This window comes from Saccoglossus kowalevskii, chromosome 17, assembly GCF_978046115.1.
Source record: "Saccoglossus kowalevskii chromosome 17, keSacKowa6.1, whole genome shotgun sequence".
NCBI classification, from domain to species: domain Eukaryota; kingdom Metazoa; phylum Hemichordata; class Enteropneusta; family Harrimaniidae; genus Saccoglossus; species Saccoglossus kowalevskii.
Window position 1 is genome coordinate 1,990,033 of NC_140657.1, and position 25,395 is coordinate 2,015,427.

At 41.3% G+C, this 25,395-nt stretch overlaps 1 protein-coding gene across 1 annotated transcript; it reads right to left on the reverse strand.

The window, feature by feature from the left end:
- Nucleotides 1-485: 485 nt before the first annotated feature.
- On the reverse strand, nucleotides 486-4,183 carry LOC146732321 (G2/M phase-specific E3 ubiquitin-protein ligase-like). The gene is made up of 4 exons (XM_085492363.1): nucleotides 3,985-4,183; nucleotides 2,092-2,212; nucleotides 1,193-1,407; nucleotides 486-733 (listed from the first exon to the last, which is right to left on the reverse strand). The coding sequence occupies exons 1-4, from the start codon at nucleotides 4,181-4,183 to the stop codon at nucleotides 486-488; spliced, it is 783 nt and encodes a 260-aa protein (XP_085348489.1).
- Nucleotides 4,184-25,395: the final 21,212 nt, after the last annotated feature.

A 25,395-nucleotide genomic window follows, 5' to 3' on the forward strand; every position in this document is an offset into this window, starting at 1 on the left:
TTGTAGTTTGGTTCTACATTTTACTTTTCATTGTACTACTTTTGATTTCTGTTCTCCATTAGTTACTAGAACTTCAGATCGGTCTCTGAAATTTATCCCGTTGTTACGTAAATAAATAAATCTTATATATTTAATATAAGATAGCTAGGTTTGGTAAGAAGAGACCTTTTCATTAAGTTGAATTACACAAATTGTTTGTATTGTATTGATGGTGGGGGGTTAGATCATCTGTCGTGCACAGGGGAGGAATTGTCAGAGTAAAAAGTAAGAGAATGGTGTCTGTAGTTGTTCAAGCATTTATTATAACACAATACAACACAATATGTTAATGAATAACATGCAGAACACCTCAGTACCACATGGCCTAGCAATTAAGTGTAACAAAGAATTCATTCTTCATGCTATAGAAACAGGTATGAAAGTTAAGCTGCTTATTTTAAAAGGCTTGCTAAAACATAACTGGCATAATTTCGACATGATCTGGTTCATGCTTTTCCAAATCCCACAGAATTTAACACTGCGAATTCAAAGTTTTGTTTAAATTCTTCGTATTCTTCATAAATGATTGGTAATCTCAGTATATTACTGCATGTATTAGCTGTTGGGTATATTGACTGTTCTGCAGGAACCATAAACTCCAGCTTCGGACCTGGTTCAAATCCACATGGTGGTACAAAATCAGCTCCTGTAGTAAACATCAAAATGTCTGAAAACTGCAGACTTGCTTCTCCATCTGCAAAAATGTAAGCGAGGGTTTATTAGCAACAGTTTCATGATTTTGGATAAACATATAAAGAAACTCTGTACTCTTCAGATATATTAATGGCAGTCAGCAGGTTAAATAATCCTAAACCTATATTATACCAATGACATGACGTACTAAGTATAGTGAGTTATACTAAGTATAATATTAATTATACTACACACATAAACTTAGCGCGAAAAACGCCAAACACATAGAAAGAACAACAAGTAAATGAGTGTTTTTGTTGTGGATTTTTGTTAATTCCAGGTTGATGTATTTCCAAACAAAATATTATATGCCTCATTACTAAATAGTAATAAATTATAATACCACACACATAAACTTGAACAAGAAGAAAGAATTTAAATGCATATTTGAGATGAAATAAATATGGTAGTATGAAATTAAGTGGCAGTAAAACAATTCATAAACATGTACGTAACTTACCTCTAATGTCCACTAAATATTCATTCCAGTGTGAAAGAGTTGTTAATTCTTTAGGTCTGTAATTATGACCTTCTGGACTTAGATGTGGAACAAATAAACCTACTAGCGTATTCATCGTCAACTCTTCTCCTACCTGACAGAAAACACTTTCAAAGACATCTGGGTTCTCTCTAACCGAATGCAACACGCCCGGTGAGGATAATCCATCAAGGAAACTGAAATAAGCAATAAGTCATTGTAAGAACAGCGGAGAAAATCTAAAGATATGAAATACCACGATATTTTATACCCACAACAACTGTTCTTACTTCGTTTAAACCATATGATGTTTTATTTTTCTATCTGTAAAATATCTTAAATCTAATAGCCATACATGTCTTTAGGTTATTGGAATATTACTCCTATATATAGCCACAATGCAAATGAGAATTGCGTGTTTGGTTAACTCATAATGTTGTAAATTAGATTTTTAAAGTTAGAGACTGATGAATGAAAAGACCTACCATTCCATATTTGACCGAGTCCTGTCAATTAAATGAAACTGCACACATGCATTAATGATCCGGTCTTTCCCTTCTATATTAGTGAGAAGAAATGTGCAGCTAGCTAAATCGAGAAATATGCTCATTTTTATCTAGAGCAAGGTGAGCTTCGGTGAGATTAGTAGAATCTTGCAACTGAAAAAAAAATATGATTTTGCATATAATTGTATCGCCAACTAAAACAAAATTGAAAGGCTTAACACCAAATTACTGCAACTCATGCACAGGACTTTCAAATTTGACGAGCAGCATTATATAACGCAATATACAAAATGTTTTAAATTTACACTATGAAGCTGATCATAGAGCTCAGTTCCTGGTAACACATCTTCCAGCTTCACTGTGGATTTGACATACTGGTAGCCTTTTGTGATCCATGTGAACACTAATTTGGAGACAAATCTGGGCCCAACACAACCATTGGCTATTGCAAGTGCTATAATTGTGCCACAGATGAAATACATATCCATTTCCATAGCTGAAAAAAAGCAAAAATATCACAGGTAACCTGGTATATCACATGTAACTCCATGACTGTGCTACTCAATGGCGCGCATAGCTGTGAACTGGATGACAAGATCGGCACGCCACCTCGTCATTCCTAAAAAGGACTGGTTCAATGACGTACTTCAACTATGTAATGCAGTTCACAACACGCACAGTAACCGAGAGGAAAGTGGCCTCGGGGAGCTATAGTCAACCAGCACAAACAGTCACAAACTCAATGAATGAATAATATTTCACATACAACTGGGCACAGTAAACAAACAAATATTACAAACACGTACAAACACAAGACGAACAGAAGATCAAATGGCATCATATGCCGAACAAATGTCATCCTAGTTACTCTCATATATCGTGGCAGGATTGAGCATGCACTTGAATGTACCCTCCTTTAGTCTGTCGGCTAAAATAGCTTCGTTGTTTGTTAAAAATCATACAACATTTGTCTTACCAACGGTTTAAAATTATTTAAAAATCAGACCCAGTGATATTTTGACACAAATTTAACAGGTCCGACATATATCCATCCCAAGTGTCTTTCCTGTAAATATGAAAGCATTTGGTCCAACGGTTTTGAAGAGAATGTGACATCTAATTTATGCACTCATCTAGGGGAGGGGAGAAGGAAGGGGTGAAAACGGTTTAAATATATGTTTAATGTCTAAGTGTCTAAAATGTGTAACGTGCTATTTATATTTCAGGGAACTGGTTGTTAGAATCTGTCTTAGGAAAGCTAAAACGTATTTTCCAATACGCGGAAATGTAAAACTGTCCCAAACCACCATAATGGTATGGCTCACAGAGTCAGTCTAAACAGATGGGTCCATATAAAAAGACATTTCAATGTAATTCGGTTCACTTGCTAAGTAAAAGTCCAGGGGGAACTTAAACTTAAATTATGCAAATTAGTAATTATCACTATTTCATTTCTGAACCACTTCTCCAATTACCTTGGAATTTTCACAGATATTTGTTTACATTTATTTCTTCAAAATTCATTCTGGATAAGTATTTAACGTGTTGTGTGATCATTGAGGTCTTCTTAATACAAATACGAGCATTTAAGTAAAATAAAAACGAAATTACTTAAAGGGGCATGTTTTTAATTTGGATTTATCTTGAAGTAAATATGCCTAAAAGATTATAATTACAATAGAAAACAAAAGACTGCCACTCCCTTGCTGATAAAAATCAAGTGCAATCCCAGGGTTTGAAATGTCAATTTCTGAAATTGCGAGAATGGGTAATACCAAATTTATTCCTGGAATAAATTTTCTTGCTAATAGCTCAATATTTCGGTCAAAGTTTAAATTAACAACCAGATGTATTTAATTTCTGAAAATAACTCACCTAACTTTTGCCCAAAATTCGCCAAAAATTACATGATTTTGTTTTGACATTTTCGGGAGCAAAATTTGAGTTTGACACATTTAAAGCTTTCAAAAAATGTATAACATCATTGGAAAATGTCACTTTTGCTCTTATATTGAATTGTTTTAAAACATTTTCCCTTTTCTTCATGTATATCAACCCCTTAAACAGAACTAGTAAAATAAAATGCATTAATGAACTATATAGTAATTAATTTCGTCATCCTGTGTGAGATCCAGTTTCCAATCTGCACAATATTACTACTTTATAGTTTATTGCTAGACCATCATGGTGGTTACTTTGATATATTCATGAAACTGGCATGTGTGTAATGTAACCAGATTCAAACTGATTAATATATATCTGCTATACCTGAATGGTTTGGAACCATCATTTTGTTTCCTGTTGGCCCCATAAACATGGCACTATCGTATAGCTCCCTAAAAGCTAAAGTAAAGAACTCTCTTGTGGGGCCTCCTTCATCTACGGCACCTTCAGATTTACCCTGATCATCCATAAATTTCACTGATAGAGGTAGATCTGGCTCGAAACTTGATCTCCATATTGCCATTCTTGCTCCTTTAATAACATTCCCTCTTATAACATTAATAGGTACTGCTTCTTTATGACATTATGTTTGGAATAACTCCGATATCCCTAAAAAGAAATCAAAGATAAAATTGAAAGCTTACATCAAGGCCATCGTTCAGAAAGTTTGATATTTAATGAAGACTGTTGATTTTATGAAAGGAAACTGCAATTCTTATTGACGGACAGATTAATTAAACTTTGTGCATTATTATTGAAGTTTTACTTACATAACAGTAGGTTCTGCAAAATTCTCTAAAATACTTGCTCGTATAGCTGCCTCAAGTTCCTCTTCAGAATCGGAATATAGCATGAGTTCAGCATATTCTCTGTCAAAACAGACATATCATTCAAATCCAACAAGGAGTTCTCAAGATGAATTATTTCATAACAACAAAACACATAGTATGCAAATTGGCTAATTAATATGCACGAAGTATGCACCAAGATATCATCTAGGGTGCAAATTAGACATTCTTAAGATATCCAATCAGATCTTGTACTTGTACTTCCATAGTGTAGTATGTGTACCAAGTATCATTCCAACTGGCCCTATACTTTTAGGGATTTCATGCACAGAGGTACATATAGATGACTACAAAATGGGCTCATGTTGGTATGACAGATTTCTAAAACCTAATCTATGAGAAGTGAAACCTTACGTGCAGAGACAATATTAATTTAACTAACTAACCGTTGTGGGTCAAATAATCCTGAGCCACTCGTAGAAGCTTGTTGGTCAGAATGCCCTAAGCTAATGGAAGGTTGTGGTTCAGTAGTAGGAACCATTTCTGGTGTTGATGTTATTGGCCCTGTTTGGTGGTGATAATGTGCCACCTGTCGAAAGAGGACCTCTCCACTTGGTGTTGCAGCCTCATATTTACTTTGACATGATGCTTCGTCAGAGCTGAAGTCTGTATCTAGAAACAATTAAAACACATAGCAAATCAACAAACAATCACCACAGAAGATGTTATTATGTTAGGCATACCACATTGGTCATATAATTCCCCAATTTGAGTGTAACAGATGCTACATCACAAAAACCGCTCATCCAAGGAGTTAGTTAGAAGTCAACCATACATCACCAACGAGTGCATATGTGTATTGAAACTTTGACTATGTCTTACATACAGTCTTAATGAAATCAGTATGAGCATAATGTTTTTTTTAAGCAGAATAAACATATCGGCCATTTATTTTAAGCCTGGTTGTAATTAAAGCATGTTTTATGTTAAAAAATGGCACCAATCCCCCATTTTAACATGAATCACAAAAGTCATAAATGTATAAGAAGCATATAATTATTTACTGAGTCAATCAAAACTTTCATCAGTGAAGCATTGAAAAAACCAATTTGTGTGGAAATTGGCAGGGATATAATAAAATCAATAAATTAATTTTTTGCTTCAAAAGAAAGTTACATTTAATTGTTAAGTTGGACTATAGAAATTCTTGTATAACATAAATAACAATCATACCAATCCAATATCGAAATCGTGTGTCACATAGGGCAAAGTACAAGTTCACGGACAAAAAACGCTGTACAAGAGACACAAACAATAAATCACAAACACAGACAAGTCAGTGAAAGAATGACTCAAAGGCATACAGCCATGAAGTTATGTCAGGTATTTGAAAAGCGTGAGCACATCCTGCCATATATAAATCGTATTCAGTCGTATTTAACCATTTACATTACATTCACGATCAACATCAACTGAATACAAGACCATATCCTCAGGTACGCAAAGCAAGTATAGGCGTATGGATCTTCTTCTCGTCGATGTAAGTACCCAAAGTAAATGACAGAGCAGATCTCACGTTTTCATTACGTTCATTAACAACTTCGCATTGGAAATCTGTGAGATTACTACCATTGACAAATAGTGCATTTTCTATCTTTGACTTCAGCTGTTCAAATTCAGTTGAAATTCTAATGCAATAAAATTCTTGTCACCAAGTGGAGCCTCAACTGCTTGTGCAATCCTACATCCATCCTTGTCAATTTTCTTTGAGGTGAGAATCCTCATCCCCACAGTAATCATTCTTGATAGTTTCTTGGGTCTTCCAGCTCTTCGATGTTGTTTATTTCTTTGGATGGATGGTGAACTTTCGCTTTGACTATTTCACAACATTTCAAGCAGTCTTTGACGGCGGTTTGTAACATGGGGTGGAACATCAGAATCTGGCACCAAATGACTGGAAGCACTAAAAAAGAACATTATTTGAGACATTACTTTGAATTAAAACGAAACTATTGTAAAAGCATTGTGAAACTCACAGCTCAGAATTTCAAAGTGAACCAAGTCCTCAGAAAATCAATTAAATATGCACAGTCCATGTACAGTTCCCGCAAATGAACACCTGATATATATTAACACAAATTCTAAATCAAACAAGTATACAAATGAGCTCATGAATGTTTGCATAACATGTGAATATCATGTTTTGTCACGTTTGCTGGTCAATAAAGTTCACACATGGTTGTTGCTAATGTCTACACCATGTTTAGTTGCATTTGGACCAATGGGTTCACAAGTATATTAGTCAACAAGCAGTCTATCGACTGCGATAGCTCTGCTGTTAGCAGTGCACATTTCAATTAAAGAACTGAAGATATCATTAGAAAACGAGCAATATGTATAGTATTAAAGCAATCGGACTGTTTTCAACAAGAATTCGAAAATATCACTTTTTACCAAAAATGACAAAATATTCATCAAAATTAGATAATTGAAGATATCGTCGTGAAATAAACAAATCTAAGAGAGGTCTAACCAAGGCACATATACACAAAGTATCAAAGCATTCAGACTTGTAGTTTTCAAGAAGAAGTCGAAAAAGTGAAAAGTTGACACGGACGACGACGACGACGACGGACATTCACTCACATGATAAGCTCCACTCAACAAAGTAGACAGCAATATAAAAAAAATATGCAAATGAGCTTGTTTATTCGGTTGCAACTCAAAACAAATTTATGTGTACATGTATATATAACTTATGGTGCGTTGTCTCTGTTTCCTAAATGTGACAGTGATTGACAAAATGACAGACAGCTGGTCCTTGAACCACCATTTCCTTAGTGGGCTTTATGTAAATATTGCACTATCATGCAAGGAATTACACCATGTTCCACTGATTACATGTATTCATCATATAGTAGATACATGGCACATTTCATAATTTAGATAACAGGTCTCATGATATTAGAGCAACAAATTAAAAACAACCAGTACTGACATCGTTCAAACACCTATTTTAATACGCATGACATTGCACCAGAAACAGCTAGTGCTTATGTAGTAGATGTGTGTCAAATTTCAATAGAATTGGACAAAGAGACGTTGTGTTAATGATCAGCTAATTAATATGCATGAAATTGCACTAAAATCTTTTCAGTACATGTACTCATCATACCCCCTTTTTGCTTAACACGCAGGAGCTAAATATAGGAAAATAGCCTGTTCATGAGCCATTATGCTATTTTACAATAATAAAAAAAGTCATATATGACTCCGCCATTAATTACATCATCTGTTGCACATGTAATTATAGTATATACGAATTAGCCATTGTTTAGTAAATCAGTAGTCTGGAAAAAAATATTCGGACAACATTGCGAACCCCTACACGGGAGCCAGACCAGGTGCACGTCAAGGGTAAGCATCTGTCGTACTTTGCCACTACTTTGTCGTACTTTGCCACTACTTTGCCGTACTTTGCCACTACTTTGCAGTACTTTGACACTACTTTGCCGTACTTTGCCACTACTTTGTCGTACTTTGCCACTACTTTGTCGTACATTGCAACTACTTTGCCGTACTTTGCCACCACTTTGCCGTACTTTGCAACTACTTTGCTGTACTTTGCCACTACTTTGCAGTACTTTGCCACTACTTTGCCGTACTTTGCCACTACTTTGCCTCTACTTTGCCGTACTTTGCCACTACTTTGCAGTACTCTGCCGTACTTTGCCACTACTTTGCAGTACTTTGCCACCAGTTTGCCATTACTTTTCAGTATTTGCACTACTTTGCCGTACTTTGCCACTACTTTGCCGTACTTTGCCACTACTTTGCTGTACTTTGCCACTACTTTGCAGTACTTTGCCACATCTTTGCCTCTACTTTGCCGTAATTTGGCACTACTTTGCAGTACTCTGCAGTACTTTGCCACTACTTTGCAGTACTTTGCCACCAGTTTGCCACTAAGTTTCAGTATTTGCCACTACTTTGCCGTACTTTGCCACTACTTTGCCGTACTTTGCCACTACTTCGCTATACTTTGCCACTAATTTGCCGTACATTGCCACTACTCTGCCATACTTAGCCACTACTTTGCCGTGCTTTACCACTACATTGCCGTACTTTCCCTATACTTTGCAATACTTTGCCACTACTTTGCCACTACTTTGCAGTACTTTGCCACTACTTTGACGTACATTGCCACTACTTTGCAGCACGTTGCCACTACTTTGCAGTACTTTGTCACTACTTTGCCAATAATTTGCCACTACTTTACAGTACTTTGCCACTACGTTGCAGTACTTTGCCACTACTTTGCCGCACTTTGCAGTACTTTGCCACTACATTGCCGTACTTTGCCACTACTTTGCCGTACTTTGCCACTACTTTGTCATACTTTGCCACTACTTTGCCGTACTTTGCCACCACTTTGCCGTACTTTGCCACTACTTTGCAGTACTCTGCCGTACTTTGCCACTACTTTGCAGTACTTTGCCACCAGTTTGCCACTGCTTTGCAGTATTTGCCACTACTTTGCCGTACTTTGCCACTACTTTGCCGTACTTTGCCACTACTTTGCCGTACTTTGCCACTACTTTGTCATACTTTGCCACTACTTTGTCATACTTTGCCACTACTTTGCTGTACTTTGCCACCACTTTGCCGTACTTTGCCACTACTTTGCCATACTTTGCCACTACTTTGCCACTGCTTTGCCGTACATTGCAACTACTTAGCCACTACGTTGCAGTACTTTGCCACTACTTTGCCGTACTTTGCAGTACTTTGCCACTACATTGCCGTACTTTGCCACTACTTTGTCGTACTTTGCCACTACTTTGTCATACTTTGCCACTACTTTGTCGTACTTTGCCACTACTTTGCAGTATTTTGCCACCAGTTTGCCACTACTTTGCAGTATTTGCCACTACTTTGCCGTACTTTGCCACTACTTTGCCAATAATTTGCCACTACTTTACAGTACTTTGCCACTACTTTGCCACGACTTTGCCACTACTTTGCAGTAATTTGCCACTACTTTGCCGTACTGTGCAGTACTTTGCCACTACTTTGTCGTACTTTGCCACTACTTTGCCGTACTTTGCCGCTACTTTGCCACTACTTTACAGTACTTTGCCACTACTTTGCCGTACTTTGCCACTACTTTGCCTCTACTTTGCCGTATTTTGCCACTACTTTGCAGTACTCTGCCGTACTTCGCCACTACTTTGCAGTACTTTGCCACCAGTTTACCACTACTTTGCAGTATTTGATACTACTTTGCCCTACTTTGCCACTACTTTGCCAATAATTTGCCACTACTTTACAGTACTTTGCCACTACTTTGCCACGACTTTGCCACAACTTTGCAGTACTTTGACACTACTTTGCCGTACTTTGCAACTACTTTGTCGTACTTTGCCACTACTTTGTCGTACTTTGCCACTACTTTGCCGTACTATGCCACCACTTTGCCGTACTTTGCCATACTTTGCCACTACTTTGCAGTACTTTGCCACTACTTTGCCGTACTTTGCAACTACTTTGCCGTACATTGCCACTACTTTGCCTCTACTTTGCCGTACTTTGCCACTACTTTGCAGTACTTTGCCACCAGTTTGCCACTACTTTGCAGTATTTGCCACTACTTTGTCGTACTTTGCCACTACTTTGTCGTACTTTGCCACTACTTCGATATACTTTGCCACTACTTTGCCGTGCTTTGTCACCACTTTGCCGTACTTTGCCGTGCTTTACCACTACTTTGCAGTACTTTGCCACTACTTTGCCACGACTTTGCCACTACTTTGCAGTACTTTGCCACTACTTTGACGTACCTTGCCACTACTTTGCAGAACGTTGCCACTACTTTGCAGTACTTTGTCGCTACTTTGCCAATAATTTGCCACTACTTTACAGTACTTTGCCACTACTTTGCCACGACTTTGCAGTACTTTGCCACTACTTTGCCGTACTTTGCAGAACTTTGCCACTACTTTGCCGTACTTTGCCACTACTTTGTCGTACTTTGCCACTACTTTGCCGTACTTTGCCACCACTTTGCCGTACTTTGCCACTACTTTGCAGTACTCTGCCGTACTTTGCCACTACTTTGCAGTACTTTGCCACCAGTTTGCCACTGCTTTGCAGTATTTGCCACTACTTTGCCGTACTTTGCCACTACTTTGCCGTACTTTGCCACTACTTTGCCATACTTTGCCACTACTTTGTCATACTTTGCCACTACTTTGTCATACTTTGCCACTACTTTGCTGTACTTTGCCACCACTTTGCCGTACTTTGCCACTACTTTGCCGTACTTTGCCACTACTTTGTCACTGCTTTACCGTACATTGCAACTACTTAGCCACTACGTTGCAGTACTTTGCCACTACTTTGCCGTACTTTGCAGTACTTTGCCACTACATTGCCGTACTTTGCCACTACTTTGTCGTACTTTGCCACTACTTTGTTATACTTTGCCACTACTTTGCCGTACTTTGCCACTACTTTGCAGTATTTTGCCACCAGTTTGCCGCTACTTTGCTGTATTTGCCACTACTTTGCCAATAATTTGCCACTACTTTACAGTACTTTGCCACTACTTTGCCACGACTTTGCCACTACTTTGCAGTAATTTTACACTACATTGCCGTACTTTGCAGTACTTTGCCACTACTTTGCTGTACTTTGCCACTACTTTGTTGTACTTTGCCACTACTTTGTCGTACTTTACCACTACTTTGCCGTACTTTGCCGCTACTTTGCCACTACTTTACAGTACTTTGCCACTACTTTGCCATACTTTGCCACTACTTTGCCTCTACTTTGCCGTACTTTGCCACTACTTTGCAGTACTCTGCCGTACTTCGCCACTACTTTGCAGTACTTTGCCACCAGTTTGCCACTACTTTGCAGTATTTGATACTACTTTGCCCTACTTTGCCACTACTTTGCCAATAATTTGCCACTACTTTACAGTACTTTGCCACAACTTTGCAGTACTTTGACACTACTTTGCCGTACTTTGCCACTACTTTGTCGTACTTTGCCACTACTTTGTCGTACTTTGCCACTACTTTGCCGTACTATGCCACCACTTTACCACTACTTTGCAGTACTTTGCCACTACTTTGCCGTACTTTGTCACTACTTTGCCGTACATTGCCACTACTTTGCCTCTAATTTGCCGTACTTTGCCACTACTTTGCAGTACTTTGCCACCAGTTTGCCACTACTTTGCAGTATTTGCCACTACTTTGTCGTACTTTGCCACTACTTTGTCGTACTTTGCCACTACTTCGATATACTTTGCCACTACTTTGCCGTGCTTTGTCACCACTTTGCCGCACTTTGCCGTGCTTTACCACTACTTTGCAGTACTTTGCCAATACTTTGCCACGACTTTGCCACTACTTTGCAGTACTTTGCCACTACTTTGACGTACCGTGCCACTACTTTGAAGCACGTTGCCACTACTTTGCAGTACTTTGTCGCTACTTTGTCAATAATTTGCCACTACTTTACAGTACTTTGCCACTACTTTGCCACGACTTTGCAGTACTTTGCCACTACTTTGCCGTACTTTGCAGTACTTTGCCACTACTTTGCCGTACTTTGCAGTACTTTGCCGTACTTTGCCACTACTTTGTCGTACTTTGCCACTACTTTGTCGTACTTTGCCACTACTTTGCCGTACTTTGCCACCACTTTGCCGTACTTTGCCACTACTTTGCCATACTTTGCCACTACTTTGCAGTACTTTGCCACTACTTTGCCGTACCTTGCCACTACTTTGCCGTACATTGCCACTACTTTGCCTCTACTTTGCCGTACTTTGCCACTACTTTGCAGTACTTTGCCACCAGTTTGCCACTACTTTGCAGTATTTGCCACTACTTTGTCGTACTTTGCCACTATTTTGCCGTACTTTGCCATTACTTCGATATACTTTGCCACTACTTTGCCGTGCTTTGCCACAACTTTGCCGTACTTTGCCGTGCTTTGCCACTCCTTTGCAGTACTTTGCCACTACTTTGCCACGACTTGACCACTACTTTGCCGTACTTTGCCACTACTTTGCCGTACTTTGCCACTACTTTGCCACTGCTTTGCCATACATTGCAACTACTTAGCCACTACGTTGCAGTACTTTGCCAGTACTTTGCCGTACTTTGCAGTACTTTGCCACTACATTGCCGTACTTTGCCACTACTTTGTCATACTTTGCCACTACTTTGTCATACTTTGCCACTACTTTGTCGTACTTTGCCACTACTTTGCAGTATTTTGCCACCAGTTTGCCACTACTTTGCAGTATTTGCCACTACTTTGCCGTACTTTGCCACTACTTTGCCAATAATTTGCCACTACTTTACAGTACTTTGCCACTACTTTGCCACTACTTTGCCACTACTTTGCCACTACTTTGCCACGAGTTTGCCACTACTTTGCAGTAATTTGCCACTACTTTGCCGTACTTTGCAGTACTTTGCCACTACTTTGCCGTACTTTCCCACTACTTTGTTGTACTTTGCCACTACTTTGTCGTACTTTGCCACTACTTTGCCGTACTTTGCCGCTACTTTGCCACTACTTTACAGTACTTTGCCACTACTTTGCCGTACTTTGCCACTACTTTGCCTCTACTTTGCCGTATTTTGCCACTACTTTGCAGTACTCTGCCGTACTTCGCCACTACTTTGCAGTACTTTGCCACCAGTTTACCACTACTTTGCAGTATTTGATACTACTTTGCCCTACTTTGCCACTACTTTGCCAATAATTTGCCACTACTTTACAGTAATTTGCCACTACTTTGCCACGACTTTGCCACAACTTTGCAGTACTTTGACACTACTTTGCCGTACTTTGCCACTACTTTGTCGTACTTTGCCACTACTTTGTCGTAATTTGCCACTACTTTGCCGTACTATGCCACCACTTTGCCGTACTTTGCCATACTTTGCCACTACTTTGCAGTACTTTGCCACTACTTTGCCGTACTTTGCAACTACTTTGCCGTACATTGCCACTACTTTGCCTCTACTTTGCCGTACTTTGCCACTACTTTGCAGTACTTTGCCACCAGTTTGCCACTACTTTGCCACTACTTTGCAGTATTTGCCACTACTTTGTCGTACTTTGCCACTACTTTGTCGTACTTTGCCACTACTTCGATATACTTTGCCACTACTTTGTCATACTTTGCCACTACTTTGCCGTACTTTGCCACTACTTTGCAGTATTTTGCCACCAGTTTGCCACTACTTTGCAGTATTTGCCACTACTTTGCCAATAATTTGCCACTACTTTACAGTTCTTTGCCACTACTTTGCCACGACTTTGCCACTACTTTGTAGTAATTTTACACTACTTTGCCGTACTTTGCAGTACTTTGCCACTACTTTGCCGTACTTTGCCACTACTTTGTTGTACTTTGCCACTACTTTGTCGTACTTTGCCACTACTTTGCCGTACTTTGCCGCTACTTTGCCACTACTTTACAGTACTTTGCCACTACTTTGCCATACTTTGCCACTACTTTGCCTCTACTTTGCCGTACTTTGCCACTACTTTGCAGTACTCTGCCGTACTTCGCCACTACTTTGCAGTACTTTGCCACCAGTTTGCCACTACTTTGCAGTATTTGATACTACTTTGCCCTACTTTGCCACTACTTTGCCAATAATTTGCCACTACTTTACAGTACTTTGCCACAACTTTGCAGTACTTTGACACTACTTTGCCGTACTTTGCCACTACTTTGTCGTACTTTGCCACTACTTTGTTGTACTTTGCCACTACTTTGCCGTACTATGCCACCACTTTACCACTACTTTGCAGTACTTTGCCACTACTTTGCCGTACTTTGCCACTACTTTGCCGTACATTGCCACTACTTTGCCTCTACTTTGCCGTACTTTGTCACTACTTTGCAGTACTTTGCCACCAGTTTGCCACTACTTTGCAGTATTTGCCACTACTTTGTCGTACTTTGCCACTACTTTGTCGTACTTTGCCACTACTTCGATATACTTTGCCACTACTTTGCCGTGCTTTGTCACCACTTTGCCGCACTTTGCCGTGCTTTACCACTACTTTGCAGTACTTTGCCAATACTTTGCCACGACTTTGCCACTACTTTGCAGTACTTTGCCACTACTTTGACGTACCGTGCCACTACTTTGAAGCACGTTGCCACTACTTTGCAGTACTTTGTCGCTACTTTGCCAATAATTTGCCACTACTTTACAGTACTTTGCCACTACTTTGCCACGACTTTGCCACGACTTTGCAGTACTTTGCCACTACTTTGCCGTACTTTGCCACTACTTTGCCGTACTTTGCAGTACTTTGCCGTACTTTGCCACTACTTTGTCGTACTTTGCCACTACTTTGTCGTACTTTGCCACTACTTTGCCGTACTTTGCCACCACTTTGCCGTACTTTGCCACTACTTTGCCATACTTTGCCACTACTTTGCCACTACTTTGCCGTACCTTGCCACTACTTTGCCGTACATTGCCACTACTTTGCCTCTACTTTGCCGTACTTTGCCACTACTTTGCAGTACTTTGCCACCAGTTTGCCACTACTTTGCAGTATTTGCCACTACTTTGTCGTACTTTGCCACTATTTTGCCGTACTTTGCCATTACTTCGATATACTTTGCCACTACTTTGCCGTGCTTTGCCACAACTTTGCCGTACTTTGCCGTGCTTTGCCACTCCTTTGCAGTACTTTGCCACTACTTTGCCACGACTTGACCACTACTTTGCCGTACTTTGCCACTACTTTGCCGTACTTTGCCACTACTTTGCCACTGCTTTGCCGTACATTGCAACTACTTAGCCACTACGTTGCAGTACTTTGCCAGTACTTTGCCGTACTTTGCAGTACTTTGCCACTACATTGCCGTACTTTGCCACTACTTTGCCACTACTTTGTCATACTTTGCCACTACTTTGTCGTACTTTGCCACTACTTTGCAGTATTTTGCCACCAGTTTGCCACTACTTTGCAGTATTTGCCACTACTTTGCCGTACTTTGCCACTACTTTGCCAATAATTTGCCACTACTTTACAGTACTTTGCCACTACTTTGCCACGACTTTGCCACTACTTTGCAGTAATTTGCCACTACTTTGCCGTACTTTGCAGTACTTTGCCACTACTTTGCCGTACTTTCCCACTACTTTGTTGTACTTTGCCACTACTTTGTCGTACTTTGCCACTACTTTGCCGTACTTTGCCGCTACTTTGCCACTACTTTACAGTACTTTGCCACTACATTGCCGTACTTTGCCACTACTTTGCCTCTACTTTGCCGTATTTTGCCACTACTTTGCAGTACTCTGCCGTACTTCGCCACTACTTTGCAGTACTTTGCCACCAGTTTACCACTACTTTGCAGTATTTGATACTACTTTGCCCTACTTTGCCACTACTTTGCCAATAATTTGCCACTACTTTACAGTAATTTGCCACTACTTTGCCACGACTTTGCCACAACTTTGCAGTACTTTGACACTACTTTGCCGTACTTTGCCACTACTTTGTCGTACTTTGCCACTACTTTGTCGTACTTTGCCACTACTTTGCCGTACTATGCCACCACTTTGCCGTACTTTGCCATACTTTGCCACTACTTTGCAGTACTTTGCCACTACTTTGCCGTACTTTGCAACTACTTTGCCGTACATTGCCACTACTTTGCCTCTACTTTGCCGTACTTTGCCACTACTTTGCAGTACTTTGCCACCAGTTTGCCACTACTTTGCAGTATTTGCCACTACTTTGTCGTACTTTGCCACTACTTTGTCGTACTTTGCCACTACTTCGATATACTTTGCCACTACTTTGTCATACTTTGCCACTACTTTGCCGTACTTTGCCACTACTTTGCAGTATTTTGCCACCAGTTTGCCACTACTTTGCAGTATTTGCCACTACTTTGCCAATAATTTGCCACTACTTTACAGTACTTTGCCACTACTTTGCCACGACTTTGCCACTACTTTGTAGTAATTTTACACTACTTTGCCGTACTTTGCAGTACTTTGCCACTACTTTGCCGTACTTTGCCACTACTTTGTTGTACTTTGCCACTACTTTGTCGTACTTTGCCACTACTTTGCCGTACTTTGCCGCTACTTTGCCACTACTTTACAGTACTTTGCCACTACTTTGCCATACTTTGCCACTACTTTGCCTCTACTTTGCCGTACTTTGCCACTACTTTGCCCTACTTTGCCACTACTTTGCCAATAATTTGCCACTACTTTACAGTACTTTGCCACAACTTTGCAGTACTTTGACACTACTTTGCCCTACTTTGCCACTACTTTGCCAATAATTTGCCACTACTTTACAGTACTTTGCCACAACTTTGCAGTACTTTGACACTACTTTGCCGTACTTTGCCACTACTTTGTCGTACTTTGCCACTACTTTGTTGTACTTTGCCACTACTTTGCCGTACTATGCCACCACTTTACCACTACTTTGCAGTACTTTGCCACTACTTTGCCGTACTTTGCCACTACTTTGCCGTACATTGCCACTACTTTGCCTCTACTTTGCCGTACTTTGCCACTACTTTGCAGTACTTTGCCACCAGTTTGCCACTACTTTGCAGTATTTGCCACTACTTTGTCGTACTTTGCCACTACTTTGTCGTACTTTGCCACTACTTCGATATACTTTGCCACTACTTTGCCGTGCTTTGTCACCACTTTGCCGTACTTTGCCGTGCTTTACCACTACTTTGCAGTACTTTGCCAATACTTTGCCACGACTTTGCCACTACTTTGCAGTACTTTGCCACTACTTTGCCGTACTTTGCCGTGCTTTGCCACTCCTTTGCAGTACTTTGCCACTACTTTGCTACGACTTTACCACTACTTTGCCGTACTTTGCCACTACTTTGCCGTACTTTGCCACTACTTTGCCACTGCTTTGCCGTACATTGCAACTACTTAGCCACTACGTTGCAGTACTTTGCCACTACTTTGCCGTACTTTGCAGTACTTTGCCACTACTTTGCCGTACTTTGCCACTACTTTGTCGTACTTTGCCACTACTTTGTCATACTTTGCCACTACTTTGTCGTACTTTGCCACTACTTTGCAGTATTTTGCCACCAGTTTGCCACTACTTTGCAGTATTTGCCACTACTTTGCCGTACTTTGCCACTACTTTGCCAATAATTTGCCACTACTTTACAGTACTTTGCCACTACTTTGCCACGACTTTGCCACTACTTTGCAGTAATTTGCCACTACTTTGCCGTACTTTGCAGTACTTTGCCACTACTTTGCCGTACTTTCCCACTACTTTGTTGTACTTTGCCACTACTTTGTCGTACTTTGCCACTACTTTGCCGTACTTTGCCGCTACTTTGCCACTACTTTACAGTACTTTGCCACTACTTTGCCGTACTTTGCCACTACTTTGCCTCTACTTTGCCGTATTTTGCCACTACTTTGCAGTACTCTGCCGTACTTCGCCACTACTTTGCAGTACTTTGCCACCAGTTTACCACTACTTTGCAGTATTTGATACTACTTTGCCCTACTTTGCCACTACTTTGCCAATAATTTGCCACTACTTTACAGTACTTTGCCACTACTTTGCCACGACTTTGCCACAACTTTGCAGTACTTTGACACTACTTTGCCGTACTTTGCCACTACTTTGTCGTACTTTGCCACTACTTTGTCGTACTTTGCCACTACTTTGCCGTACTATGCCACCACTTTGCCGTACTTTGCCATACTTTGCCACTACTTTGCAGTACTTTGCCACTACTTTGCCATACTTTGCAACTACTTTGCCGTACATTGCCACTACTTTGCCTCTACTTTGCCGTACTTTGCCACTACTTTGCAGTACTTTGCCACCAGTTTGCCACTACTTTGCAGTATTTGCCACTACTTTGTCGTACTTTGCCACTACTTTGTCGTACTTTGCCACTACTTCGATATACTTTGCCACTACTTTGCCGTGCTTTGTCACCACTTTGCCGTACTTTGCCGTGCTTTACCACTACTTTGCAGTACTTTGCCACTACTTTGCCACGACTTTGCTACTACTTTGCAGTACTTTGCCACTACTTTGACGTACCTTGCCACTACTTTGCAGCACGTTGCCACTACTTTGCAGTACATTGTCGCTACTTTGCCAATAATTTGCCACTACTTTACAGTACTTTGCCACTACTTTGCCACGACTTTGCAGTACTTTGCCACTACTTTGCCGTACTTTGCAGTACTTTGCCACTACTTTGCCGTACTTTGCCACTACTTTGTCGTACTTTGACACTACTTTGTCATACTTTGCCACTACTTTGCCGTACTTTGCCACCACTTTGCCGTACTTTGCCACTACTTTGCAGTACTCTGCCGTACTTTGCCACTACTTTGCAGTACTTTGCCACCAGTTTGCCACTGCTTTGCAGTATTTGCCACTACTTTGCCATACTTTGCCACTACTTTGCCGTACTTTGCCACTACTTTGCCGTACTTTGCCACTACTTTGTCATACTTTGCCACTACTTTGTCATACTTTGCCACTACTTTGCTGTACTTTGCCACCACATTGCCGTACTTTGCCACTACTTTGCCGTACTTTGCCACTACTTTGCCACTGCTTTGCCGTACATTGCAACTACTTAGCCACTGCGTTGCAGTACTTTGCCACTACTTTGCCGTACTTTGCAGTACTTTGCCACTACATTGCCGTACTTTGCCACGACTTTGTCGTACTTTGCCACTACTTTGTCATACTTTGCCACTACTTAGCCGTACTTTGCCACTACTTTGCAGTATTTTGCCACCAGTTTGCCACTACTTTTCAGTATATGCCACTACTTTGCCGTACTTTGCCACTACTTTGCCAATAATTTGCCACTACTTTACAGTACTTTGCCACTACTTTGCCACGACTTTGCCACTACTTTGCAGTAATTTTACACTACTTTGCCGTACTTTGCAGTACTTTGCCACTACTTTGCCGTACTTTGCCACTACTTTGTTGTACTTTTCCACTACTTTGTCGTACTTTGCCACTACTTTGCCGTACTTTGCCGCTACTTTGCCACTACTTTACAGTACTTTGCCACTACTTTGCCATACTTTGCCACTACTTTGCCTCTACTTTGCCGTACTTTGCCACTACTTTGCAGTACTCTGCCGTACTTCGCCACTACTTTGCAGTACTTTGCCACCAGTTTGCCACTACTTTGCAGTATTTGATACTACTTTGCCCTACTTTGCCACTACTTTGCCAATAATTTGCCACTACTTTACAGTACTTTGCCCCAACTTTGCAGTACTTTGACACTACTTTGCCGTACTTTGCCACTACTTTGTCGTACTTTGCCACTACTTTGTTGTACTTTGCCACTACTTTGCCGTACATTGCCACTACTTTGCCTCTACTTTGCCGTACTTTGCCACTACTTTGCAGTACTTTGCCACCAGTTTGCCACTACTTTGCAGTATTTGCCACTACTTTGTCGTACTTTGCCACTACTTTGTCGTACTTTGCCACTACTTCGATATACTTTGCCACTACTTTGCCGTGCTTTGTCACCACTTTGCCGTACTTTGCCGTGCTTTACCACTACTTTGCAGTACTTTGCCAATACTTTGCCACGACTTTGCCACTACTTTGCAGTACTTTGCCACTACTTTGCCGTACTTTGCCGTGCTTTGCCACTCCTTTGCAGTACTTTGCCACTACTTTGCCACGACTTTACCACTACTTTGCCGTTCTTTGCCACTACTTTGCCGTACTTTGCCACTACTTTGCCACTGCTTTGCCGTACATTGCAACTACTTAGCCACTACGTTGCAGTACTTTGCCACTACTTTGCCGTACTTTGCAGTACTTTGCCACTACTTTGCCGTACTTTGCCACTACTTTGTCGTACTTTGCCACTACTTTGTCATACTTTGCCACTACTTTGTCGTACTTTGCCACTACTTTGCAGTATTTTGCCACCAGTTTGCCACTACTTTGCAGTATTTGCCACTACTTTGCCGTACTTTGCCACTACTTTGCCAATAATTTGCCACTACTTTACAGTACTTTGCCACTACTTTGCCACGACTTTGCCACTACTTTGCAGTAATTTGCCACTACTTTGCCGTACTTTGCAGTACTTTGCCACTACTTTGCCGTACTTTCCCACTACTTTGTTGTACTTTGCCACTACTTTGTCGTACTTTGCCACTACTTTGCCGTACTTTGCCGCTACTTTGCCACTACTTTACAGTACTTTGCCACTACTTTGCCGTACTTTGCCACTACTTTGCCTCTACTTTGCCGTATTTTGCCACTACTTTGCAGTACTCTGCCGTACTTCACCACTACTTTGCAGTACTTTGCCACCAATTTACCACTACTTTGCAGTATTTGATACTACTTTGCCCTACTTTGCCACTACTTTGCCAATAATTTGCCACTACTTTACAGTACTTTGCCACTACTTTGCCACGACTTTGCCACAACTTTGCAGTACTTTGACACTACTTTGCCGTACTTTGCCACTACTTTGTCGTACTTTGCCACTACTTTGTCGTACTTTGCCACTACTTTGCCGTACTATGCCACCACTTTGCCGTACTTTGCCATACTTTGCCACTACTTTGCAGTACTTTGCCACTACTTTGCCATACTTTGCAACTACTTTGCCGTACATTGCCACTACTTTGCCTCTACTTTGCCGTACTTTGCCACTACTTTGCAGTACTTTGCCACCAGTTTGCCACTACTTTGCAGTATTTGCCACTACTTTGTCGTACTTTGCCACTACTTTGTCGTACTTTGCCACTACTTCGATATACTTTGCCACTACTTTGCCGTGCTTTGTCACCACTTTGCCGTACTTTGCCGTGCTTTACCACTACTTTGCAGTACTTTGCCACTACTTTGCCACGACTTTGCTACTACTTTGCAGTACTTTGCCACTACTTTGACGTACCTTGCCACTACTTTGCAGCACGTTGCCACTACTTTGCAGTACTTTGTCGCTACTTTGCCAATAATTTGCCACTACTTTACAGTACTTTGCCACTACTTTGCCACGACTTTGCAGTACTTTGCCACTACTTTGCCTTACTTTGCAGTACTTTGCCACTACTTTGCCGTACTTTGCCACTACTTTGTCGTACTTTGCCACTACTTTGTCATACTTTGCCACTACTTTGCCGTACTTTGCCACCACTTTGCCGTACTTTGCCACTACTTTGCAGTACTCTGCCGTACTTTGCCACTACTTTGCAGTACTTTGCCACCAGTTTGCCACTGCTTTGCAGTATTTGCCACTACTTTGCCGTACTTTGCCACTACTTTGCCGTACTTTGCCACTACTTTGCCGTACTTTGCCACTACTTTGTCATACTTTGCCACTACTTTGTCATACTTTGCCACTACTTTGCTGTACTTTGCCACCACATTGCCGTACTTTGCCACTACTTTGCCGTACTTTGCCACTACTTTGCCACTGCTTTGCCGTACATTGCAACTACTTAGCCACTACGTTGCAGTACTTTGCCACTACTTTGCCGTACTTTGCCACTACATTGCCGTACTTTGCCACGACTTTGTCGTACTTTGCCACTACTTTGTCATACTTTGCCACTACTTAGCCGTACTTTGCCACTACTTTGCAGTATTTTGCCACCAGTTTGCCACTACTTTTCAGTATTTGCCACTACTTTGCCGTACTTTGCCACTACTTTGCCAATAATTTGCCACTACTTTACAGTACTTTGCCACTACTTTGCCACGACTTTGCCACTACTTTGCAGTAATTTTACACTACTTTGCCGTACTTTGCAGTACTTTGCCACTACTTTGCCGTACTTTGCCACTACTTTGTTGTACTTTTCCACTACTTTGTCGTACTTTGCCACTACTTTGCCGTACTTTGCCGCTACTTTGCCACTACTTTACAGTACTTTGCCACTACTTTGCCATACTTTGCCACTACTTTGCCTCTACTTTGCCGTACTTTGCCACTACTTTGCAGTACTCTGCCGTACTTCGCCACTACTTTGCAGTACTTTGCCACCAGTTTGCCACTACTTTGCAGTATTTGATACTACTTTGCCCTACTTTGCCACTACTTTGCCAATAATTTGCCACTACTTTACAGTACTTTGCCCCAACTTTGCAGTACTTTGACACTACTTTGCCGTACTTTGCCACTACTTTGTCGTACTTTGCCACTACTTTGTTGTACTTTGCCACTACTTTGCCGTACATTGCCACTACTTTGCCTCTACTTTGCCGTACTTTGCCACTACTTTGCAGTACTTTGCCACCAGTTTGCCACTACTTTGCAGTATTTGCCACTACTTTGTCGTACTTTGCCACTACTTTGTCGTACTTTGCCACTACTTCGATATACTTTGCCACTACTTTGCCGTGCTTTTTCACCACTTTGCCGTACTTTGCCGTGCTTTACCACTACTTTGCAGTACTTTGCCAATACTTTGCCACGACTTTGCCACTACTTTGCAGTACTTTGCCACTACTTTGCCGTACTTTGCCGTGCTTTGCCACTCCTTTGCAGTACTTTGCCACTACTTTGCCACGACTTTACCACTACTTTGCCGTTCTTTGCCACTACTTTGCCGTACTTTGCCACTACTTTGCCACTGCTTTGCCGTACATTGCAACTACTTAGCCACTACGTTGCAGTACTTTGCCACTACTTTGCCGTACTTTGCAGTACTTTGCCACTACTTTGCCGTACTTTGCCACTACTTTGTCGTACTTTGCCACTACTTTGTCATACTTTGCCACTACTTTGTCGTACTTTGCCACTACTTTGCAGTATTTTGCCACCAGTTTGCCACTACTTTGCAGTATTTGCCACTACTTTGCCGTACTTTGCCACTACTTTGCCAATAATTTGCCACTACTTTACAGTACTTTGCCACTACTTTGCCACGACTTTGCCACTACTTTGCAGTAATTTGCCACTACTTTGCCGTACTTTGCAGTACTTTGCCACTACTTTGCCGTACTTTCCCACTACTTTGTTGTACTTTGCCACTACTTTGTCGTACTTTGCCACTACTTTGCCGTACTTTGCCGCTACTTTGCCACTACTTTACAGTACTTTGCCACTACTTTGCCGTACTTTGCCACTACTTTGCCTCTACTTTGCCGTATTTTGCCACTACTTTGCAGTACTCTGCCGTACTTCGCCACTACTTTGCAGTACTTTGCCACCAGTTTACCACTACTTTGCAGTATTTGATACTACTTTGCCCTACTTTGCCACTACTTCGCCAATAATTTGCCACTACTTTACAGTACTTTGCCACTACTTTGCCACGACTTTGCCACAACTTTGCAGTACTTTGACACTACTTTGCCGTACTTTGCCACTACTTTGTCGTACTTTGCCACTACTTTGTCGTACTTTGCCACTACTTTGCCGTACTATGCCACCACTTTGCCGTACTTTGCCATACTTTGCCACTACTTTGCAGTACTTTGCCACTACTTTGCCATACTTTGCAACTACTTTGCCGTACATTGCCACTACTTTGCCTCTACTTTGCCGTACTTTGCCACTACTTTGCAGTACTTTGCCACCAGTTTGCCACTACTTTGCAGTATTTGCCACTACTTTGTCGTACTTTGCCACTACTTTGTCGTACTTTGCCACTACTTCGATATACTTTGCCACTACTTTGCCGTGCTTTGTCACCACTTTGCCGTACTTTGCCGTGCTTTACCACTACTTTGCAGTACTTTGCCACTACTTTGCCACGACTTTGCTACTACTTTGCAGTACTTTGCCACTACTTTGACGTACCTTGCCACTACTTTGCAGCACGTTGCCACTACTTTGCAGTACTTTGTCGCTACTTTGCCAATAATTTGCCACTACTTTACAGTACTTTGCCACTACTTTGCCACGACTTTGCAGTACTTTGCCACTACTTTGCCTTACTTTGCAGTACTTTGCCACTACTTTGCCGTACTTTGCCACTACTTTGTCGTACTTTGCCACTACTTTGTCATACTTTGCCACTACTTTGCCGTACTTTGCCACCACTTTGCCGTACTTTGCCACTACTTTGCAGTACTCTGCCGTACTTTGCCACTACTTTGCAGTACTTTGCCACCAGTTTGCCACTGCTTTGCAGTATTTGCCACTACTTTGTCGTACTTTGCCACTACTTTGCCGTACTTTGCCACTACTTTGCCGTACTTTGCCACTACTTTGTCATACTTTGCCACTACTTTGTCATACTTTGCCACTACTTTGCTGTACTTTGCCACCACATTGCCGTACTTTGCCACTACTTTGCCGTACTTTGCCACTACTTTGCCACTGCTTTGCCGTACATTGCAACTACTTAGCCACTACGTTGCAGTACTTTGCCACTACTTTGCCGTACTTTGCCACTACATTGCCGTACTTTGCCACGACTTTGTCGTACTTTGCCACTACTTTGTCATACTTTGCCACTACTTAGCCGTACTTTGCCACTACTTTGCAGTATTTTGCCACCAGTTTGCCACTACTTTTCAGTATTTGCCACTACTTTGCCGTACTTTGCCACTACTTTGCCAATAATTTGCCACTACTTTACAGTACTTTGCAACTACTTTGCCACGACTTTGCCACTACTTTGCAGTAATTTTACACTACTTTGCCGTACTTTGCAGTACTTTGCCACTACTTTGCCGTACTTTGCCACTACTTTGTTGTACTTTTCCACTACTTTGTCGTACTTTGCCACTACTTTGCCGTACTTTGCCGCTACTTTGCCACTACTTTACAGTACTTTGCCACTACTTTGCCATACTTTGCCACTACTTTGCCTCTACTTTGCCGTACTTTGCCACTACTTTGCAGTACTCTGCCGTACTTCGCCACTACTTTGCAGTACTTTGCCACCAGTTTGCC